Below are 7,929 nucleotides of genomic sequence, written 5' to 3' on the forward strand. Positions count from 1 at the left end.
AGCCAGGAGGTCCTCAGGCAGCCAGAGCCACAGGACACCAGGGGCTCCCTCTGGCTCAAGGCCACGAGGAGATGGAGGAAGCATCCCTGGAGGAAGCATCCCCACACACTTGTTCTGTTCTCCTCTTCCTCAAGCATCTGCCATGGATGGAGACAGGATCTGAGGCCAGATGGAGCTGGGCTGGACCAGGTCAGGCCGTTCCTGGAGCTCAGGCTGGCTCCTGCTGGTGCCAGGCTCCTGCTGGTGCCAAGCCCCAGGCACACTGGGGATATTCCTCTGAGCAGCTGGCAGCAGGGATCAGAACCAGGACAGGATCCCTCCAGCTATGGCTCAGGACCTTTCTGGGGCAGGCTGGAGGAGCAGCAGAGCCTCTGCAGTGAGCTCAGCAGGAAAACCCACAGGGACATCAACCACTTCAGGGCCAGGCTGGATGAGGCCTTCAGCAGCCTGGGCCAGTGGGGAGTGGCCCTGCCTATGCTGGCAGGTTGGAGCTGGGTGGTCCCTGAGGTCCCTTCCAACCCAACCCATTCCTGGTGGGATGGTCCCAAACAGAGCAGACCAGCAGCAGGCACAAGCTCCCTCCCTTCCCCTGCCTGTCCTGGAAGAGGCTTGGGCTGGGGGCTCTGAGGCTCCACAGCCCCCCAGGGACAGGACTGTGCAGTGGATGGATGGGAAGGAACCTCAGAGATCATCCAGGTGCAGGGCCACCTCCCACCAGATGCCAGCCAACCTGGCCCTTGGCATCTGCAGGGAGGGGGCATCCATGCCCCCTGAGCAACAGGCCCCAGAGATGCCACTGCTGCCAGCACCCCTTCCCCCCACCACAGAGCTCAGCCCTGGCCAGCACCCCACGGACACACAGCAACTTCAGCACCTGCAGACACCAGGCAGGAGAGTGAGGGCTTGGAGAGCCAGCACTGCCAGCCCTCCCTGCCCCTGAGCCCCCTCAGCACCCACAAAGCTGTCCCCTCCCAGAGGAAGCCCCAAGGCAGCAGCCACTGCCTGCCTGTGCCCCACAGTGCCCCCAGCTGAAGGCTGTGCTGGGAGCTGCTCTGGCTGCTCCCTGCCCTACATTCCAGGAGCAGGCAGGGTGGCAGAATGAGGCAGCTTTGATGGAGATGCTGCTGGCAAAGGCCTTGCTTCCCTGCCTGGGGGGGGAAAGAAAGCAGCTGGCAAAACCTCTCCCTCTCCAGCTCCCTCCTTGCAGCCCTGCTGCCAGGGCTGAGCCCCTGGGGGCCAGGCTGGAGCCTCTGGGCCCTGGGCTGGAGCCCCTGGGGGCTGGAGCCCCTGGGGGCCCTGGGCTGGAGCCCCTGGGGGCTGGAGCCCCTGGGGGCCCTGGGCTGGAGCCCCTGGGGGCCCTGGGCTGGAGCCCCTGGGGGCTGGAGACCCTGGGGGCCCTGGGCTGGAGCCCCTGGGGGCTGGAGACCCTGGGGGCCCTGGGCTGGAGCCCCTGGGGGCTGGAGCCCCTGGGGGCCCTGGGCTGGAGCCTCTGGGGGCTGGAGCCCCTGGGGGCCCTGGGCTGGAGCCCCTGGGGGCCCTGGGCTGGAGCCCCTGGGGGCTGGAGCCCCTGGGGGCCCTGGGCTGGAGCCCCTGGGGGCTGGAGCCCCTGGGGGCCCTGGGCTGGAGCCTCTGGGGGCCCTGGGCTGGAGCCCCTGGGGGCTGGAGCCCCTGGGGGCCAGGCTGGAGCCTCTGGGCCCTGGGCTGGAGCCCCTGGGGGCCCTGGGCTGGAGCCCCTGGGGGCTGGAGCCCCTGGGGGCCCTGGCTGGAGCCCCTGGGGGCTGGAGACCCTGGGGGCCCTGGGCTGGAGCCCCTGGGGGCCCTGGGCTGCCGGGCTGGGCAGGGGCTGCGCGGCAGGAAGCAGCCAGGGCAAGGGGGTCAGGGTCTGGGGCTGCCTCCTCCTGCTCCCCGCTGCTTTCGGGGGGCTCCAGTGCCCCCTAGGGGTACCGCAGGCAACTGAAGCCCTTTGCCTTTGTCCTACTTAGAGCCAGCAGCGCTCCCGCGGCCTGGAGCCCTGCCGGGAGGGGCTCCGCAGCCAGCCCCTGCCCCGCACAGCCCTGCCGGGAGGGGCTCTGCAGCCAGCCCCTGCCCCGCACAGCCCTGCCGGGAGAGGCTCTTGGCCCCCGCCGCGCTTGGGGCACCGGGGAGCAGCACAGGCAGGAGGAGGAAGGGGCCAAGGGGAGGCAGGCAGGGCAGCTGTGCTCTGCTGGAGGTGGCTTCCTTGCCTTGAAGATCATTGAGGCCAGCCCTGAGCCCTGCACTGCCCCAGCACCACCACCCCATGGCCCTCAGCACCACAGCTCCGGGGCTGGGGACTGCACCACTGCCCTGGGCAGCCTGGGCCAGGCCTGGGCAAACCTTCCCAGGAGGAAATTGTTCCTCATGGCCAACCTGAGCCTCCCCTGGGGCAGCCTGAGGCCATTGCCTCTCCTCCCATCACTTGTTCCTAGGGAGCAGAGCCCAACCCCCACCTGGCTCCAGCCTCCCCTCAGGAGCTGCAGAGAGCAATGAGCTCTCCCTCAGCCTCCTCTGCTGCAGCCTCAACCCCCCCAGCTGCCTCAGCTGCTCCTCCCCAGCCCTGCTCTCCAGACCCTTCCCCAGCTCTGTTGCCCTTCTCTGGCCCTGCTCCAGCCCTCCAAGTCCTTCTGGCAGTCAGAGCCCAACCCTGAGCCCAGGATCCCAGCTGTGGCCTCCCCAGTGCCCAGCCCAGGGGCACAGTCCCTGCCCTGCTCCTGCTGCCCACAGCACTGCTGCTCCAGGCCAGGCTGCTGCTGCCCTCCTTGCCCAGCTGGGCACTCCCTGGCTCCTCTCCAGCTGCTGGCACCCAGCACCCCCAGGGCCTTTCCTGCTGGGCACTTTGCAGCCACTCTGCCCCCAGCCTGGAGCCTCCTGGGTGAGGCTCTGCTCCTTGCCATGGACCAGCACAGAAGGGTTCTGCATTCAGTGTCACTTCTGCAAGCTGCAGAACAGCACCCAAGAGCCTGCAGCCTGTCAGAGCTCCACACAGCCAAAAGGTCTGAGGCAAGAACACAGCAACCATGGACTGCAGGGGCACAAGTCCAGGGCAGCCTCAGCTTCACAGATGGCATTGGGCTGAAAGAGACCTTCCAAGGTCATCTTGTTCACCTCCCCTGCAACTGCATCAGGCTGCCCAGGGCCACCTTGAGCCTGATCCTGAATGGCTGCAGGGATGGGGGCTCAGCCCCAGCCCTGGGCAGCCTGTTCCAGGGTCTCTCCACCCTCATGGTGCAGAACTTCTCCTGATGTCCAACCTAAATCTGCCCTGCTCCAGTTTCAACCCACTGCCCCTCGTCCTGGCACCCCCAGCCCTTGTCCAAAGTCCCTCCCCAGCTCTCCTGGAGCCCCTTCAGGCACTGGGAGGCTGCTCTGAGGTCTCCCTGGAGCCTTCCCTCCTTCAGACTGAACAGCCCCAACTCTTTCACATCTCCATGGGGGCCCTGAGCCTCTCCTTCTCCTCTCTGTGGGCTAAAGCTGGCCTGGAAACACAGGGAGCAGCCCTGCCTGCCCTGCCAGGGCTTTTTCTGGCCTGTCAGCTCTGTGCTGGCAGAGGTGTCAGAGTGACAGCCCTGGGGACAAGCCTCCTGTCACACTCCAGCACAGGCAGCAGGATGTGGCTGGTTCAGGTGATCTCATTTCTGGCTTATTTTTATCCTGCAGGATGTGTCTCAGATGGGTTGAGCTAAGCACCAGGCCTTCTCCTCCTCCCCCTCCTCACTGCACTGAGCTCCTGAGCAGGGGCCTTGCTTGGGCAGAACCCTTCCCCTTTCACCCCATGGCTCAGCTCCTCCTCTGTGTTCTAGCTGCAGGCTGAGTGCCACAGTGCTGCCATCCAGCACTCCCCTGCACACCAGGACCCTCAGACCACCCCTGCCACACACCAAGGGCTGCCAAGCATTCAGGTCTTGGCTGCAAACCCTCTCCACCCCTCAGGGCCAGGCCAGTCCTCCCAGCAGCTTATTGTCACCACTGGAGTAAAAGCAGCCCAGAGGACAGGGGTGGGCAGCCCAGGCCAGCAGGGAGAGAGCACAGCCAGGTCCCAGGGGTGACCACTGGGGGTGGCTTGGCCACAGTGTGGGGCTCTGACCAAGAGAGACACCAAGGAGGAGACAGGGATGTGCCACAGCCAGGGTGACCCAGGGAAGGACAACCAAAGCCTGCAGAGGACCCCAGGGAAAGGACTCAGAGGCTGTGCCACCCTCTGGAGCTCACTGCCAGCTGCTCAGGGATGAACTGGGTCAGTCCCAGACACCCTCAAAGGGCTTTGAACAAGAAGAGCTTTGTGCAAACCAAGGCTGCCCAGCCCTGCCTGCAGCTGGGGAGGCTGCTGAAGGAGCACAGCAGAAGGGGAAACTCTACAGCCCTTGAGTGAGCTTCAAAGCCAGCCCTGCCCTGAGCTGGCCCAGAGGCCTCTGGAGGTCTCTGAACCCAGTTTTTGCTGCCTGTGTCTGCTGCCACACAGCCAGGCCTGGCTGCACCCCCAGGCAGGTGCTGTGTGAGCTCCAAGCTGGCTGCTGGCCCTGCATTTCTGTCACCAAAGGCTCCCAGGCTGGTGCCAGCCTCCCAGGGCAGTGCCAGACAGGACCATCAGCCAGAGCTGTGACATCAGCCCAGCTGCACCACAGCAGGGACACCAGGAGGAACCACACAGACCAGACCAGCTCTGCAAGGACCCTCCCAGGGATGTGCCAACAGGGAAACACCAAAGCACCAAACCCTGCCCTCCCCTGGGGCTCACACAAACCCTGCCCTCCCCTGGGGCTCCAAACCCTGCCCTCCCCTGGGGCTCCAAACCCTGCCCTCCCCTGGGGCTCACACAAACCCTGCCCTCCCCTGGGGCTCCCACAAACCCTGCCCTCCCCTGGGGCTCCAAACCCTGCCCTCCCCTGGGGCTCACACAAACCCTGCCCTCCCCTGGGGCTCACACAAACCCTGCCCTCCCCTGGGGCTCACACAAACCCTGCCCTCCCCTGGGGCTCACACAAACCCTGCCCTCCTTGGGGTCCAAACCCTGCCCTCCCCTGGAGCTCCAAACCCTGCCCTCCCCTGGGGCTCCAAACCCTGCCCTCCCCTGGGGCTCCAAACCCTGCCCTCCCCTGGGGCTCACACAAACCCTGCCCTCCCCTGGGGCTCACACAAACCCTGCCCTCCTTGGGGTCCAAACCCTGCCCTCCCCTGGGGCTCACACAAACCCTGCCCTCCCCTGGGGCTCCCACAAACCCTGCCCTCCCCTGGGGCTCACACAAACCCTGCCCTCCCCTGGGGCTCACACAAACCCTGCCCTCCCCTGGGGCTCACACAAACCCCTGCCCAGAGCAGCCCAAGGGGGACCTCAGAGTGCCACAACCCCCCTGAGAAGCTAAGACAGAGGAAGCCCCTGCAGGGCCTGGCCATGGAAAGCAAGAGCCTTACGTGGGCAGCTGTGGGGGCTGGGGCTGGGCCGGGGCAGCAGCCCCCAGGGGCTCTGCCAGCTCCGGGCCCGCAGCCAGCGCCGGGGCGTCCCCAGCCCCCCTGGCATCCGGCGCCGAGCTGTGCTCCACTGTCGTCTCCACCTCGATCTCCTGAGCTGCTGGGGACAGCTTCACCCTCTCAGCATCTGCAGCAGCCTCCTCTTCCTCCTCCTTCTTCCTGAGCTTGGCCTCCAGCTCCTGGCGCCTCCTCTCGTCGTCCTGCCTGGCCATACGGTCGAAGGCTTTGAAGGCCTGCAGGGGAGGCGGCAAAGCAGAGCTCAGTGATGTGCCCCAGGCCCTGCACCCCCCAGGCCCTGCACCCCCCAGGCCCTGCACCCCCCAGGCCCTGCAGCCACCCAGGCCCTGCACCCCCCAGGCCCTGGCACCCCCCAGGCCCCAGCCAAGGCAGCCAGAGGTGCCACAGCCACGCTCAGCACCCCACAGCCTGAGCTCCTGGCAGCTGCTCTGAAATGCCTTGGGTCATGCCCTGGCAGCTGAGCTCACATCAGCCCAGGAAGGGCTGCTCCAGGGAAAGGACAGCACTGAGCTCCTGGCAGGGAGGGGACTCCCAGGGAGCCACCACCCCTCCAGCTTCCCCTTGCCAGCATCCCAGGCTCCCCTGCAGGCCCAAAGCTCAGGCCAAACCTCCGAGGCCTGAGCAGGATGAGCTGCAGCAGGGGGAGCTGGGGGTTGGCTTGCATGGTGCTGGCTGAGCTCAGACAGCCTGGGAGCTCACTTAGCTGGCACAGGTGAACAAGCAGAGTGACCTCAGAGCTGCCTGATTCAGGCCACAGCCATGCACTGGTGCAGAGAGCAGCCAGAGGTGTGGCAGGCAACCAGGTCACTGCCCAGGCCACCAGCAGCCAGGGCCAGCCCAGCCTGCAGATTCCTTCCAGCCAGCCCACTCTGTTTGCTGCCTCCTTTGCAATCACCCCCAAGCCCCAGCAGCCATCCCCAGCTCCTGCTCCCCAGCCAAAGGCCAAGCTCAGGCCAGCCCCATGCAGATGATGCAGAGCCTTCAAACTGGGCTGCAACCAAGCCAGGCCCTTCCAAACCACCCCTCACAACACAGCTCCTTGTGGCTGCAGCCTCAGCCCCAAACACAGTCTCCAGGAGGACGTGAGGAAGGTCTTCCACCAGCACTGCCCTCTGCAGCCTGAGACCCCTCTGGGTCCCCCACTCACCCCACAGTGAGGGCTGCCCCAGGACCTTCTCATGCCATAAGCCACTGCAAGGAGGAGGGCAGGCAGCTGCCATCAGCCTGAGCAGAGGAACTGTCCAAACCCAGCCTCACCCCTGGCTTTAGGAGCTTGTTTCCTCCCTGCTAATGATGACTAACACCAGAGCAGAGCAGCCCTGGGTCAGGGACGTCCAGCAGCAGGCCCAGCCCAGCAGCGGCTCCAGGCTTCTGCCACCTCTCACCCAGCGAGGCCGGCGCTGGGCCACGCAGGGAGCAAAGCCCAGACCAGCTACCCGCGGGGCTCCCGGGGCCCTGCCTGCCTTCGGCCGCTCTCCACAGGGCTCCCTGCGCTCCCAGCTCAAGGCGGCAGCTCCCCAGACGCCTGCCCCGTCACCAGCCGGGGCCCGGCTGCGAGGCGGGGATCGTCCTCCGGCTCTCGCCGTGAGAGTCTGGCAGTCCCTACCTGCCCCCGGGGCTCCTCACCCTCCAGGGGTGACCCTTCCCAGCCGACCTGCCGGGACTCCTCCTCCGCCCCCGCTCCGGGCGAGGCCGGTAACGGGGGGCTGCTACGCTGCCCGGCCCCGTTCCCGTTCTTCCCCCCCCGCATCTCTACCGCAGCCGTCCCAGAGCAGAGCCTGGCAAACTCCGCCCGGCCGCGGGGTCACGGCTCGGTGGAGACAAACACGGCTGGTGCGGCCCAGCGGCGGGGCCGGCAGCGGCCGCCGGGGCCTCCGCCTCCCACCGCCAGCCGGCACGGCCGGGCCCCGCCACCGCTCGCCGAGGATCAGCAGCCCCGGGCGGGTGCCACAGGTACCTGCAGGGTCATGGCCTGCGCCGCGCCGGGCGGGAAGCCCAGGCGGTCCCCGGGCCGCAGGAGCAGCCGGTAGAAGTCGGTCTTGCGGTAGAGGAAGCCGAAGAGGACGCGCAGGAACTCCTCCACGTTGCCGACGTGCTGCAGGATGCCCAGCAGCGCCTGGTCGTACATGTCGGTGAGCGTGGCCGCGGGCTCCATGGCGGCTCCCGGCCCCGCTGTCAGGGCAACGGCTCCCGGGCCCGCTTCCGGTCCGCCCGCGCCGTCCCCATCCGCTTCCGGCCCGCGCCCGGCCCCCGCGCGCCGGCCCGCCCGGAACCCGCCCCGCGAAGAGAGGTTCCGCGGCCCCGGCGGCCCCGAGGCGGCCCCCGGCACACCCAACCCCCACCCCGCACCCCCCGGAGGCAGCAGCGCTCCCTCCTCCTCCTCTCAGTTGCGGAGGACGCCCAGAACAGTGACTCCCTGTGCGCCCC

The 7,929-nt window shown here is 67.4% G+C and overlaps 1 protein-coding gene across 1 annotated transcript in view; it reads right to left on the minus strand.

Moving 5' to 3' along the window:
• The window catches only part of NUDCD3 (NudC domain containing 3), a 31,956-nt gene extending 24,236 nt beyond the window's left edge, over window positions 1-7,720 (minus strand). Inside the window, exons 1-2 of the mRNA XM_054175018.1 lie at window positions 7,460-7,720; window positions 5,428-5,717 (exon numbers count right to left, since the gene is read on the minus strand). Of these exons, the coding sequence (XP_054030993.1) occupies window positions 5,428-5,717; window positions 7,460-7,657 (488 nt within the window). The 5' untranslated portion in view covers window positions 7,658-7,720. The remainder of the gene's footprint in view (window positions 1-5,427; window positions 5,718-7,459) is intronic.
• Between the last annotated feature and the right edge of the window lie 209 nt (window positions 7,721-7,929).

The sequence above is a fragment of the Dryobates pubescens genome, chromosome 31 (assembly GCF_014839835.1).
Source record: "Dryobates pubescens isolate bDryPub1 chromosome 31, bDryPub1.pri, whole genome shotgun sequence".
NCBI lineage: Eukaryota > Metazoa > Chordata > Aves > Piciformes > Picidae > Dryobates > Dryobates pubescens.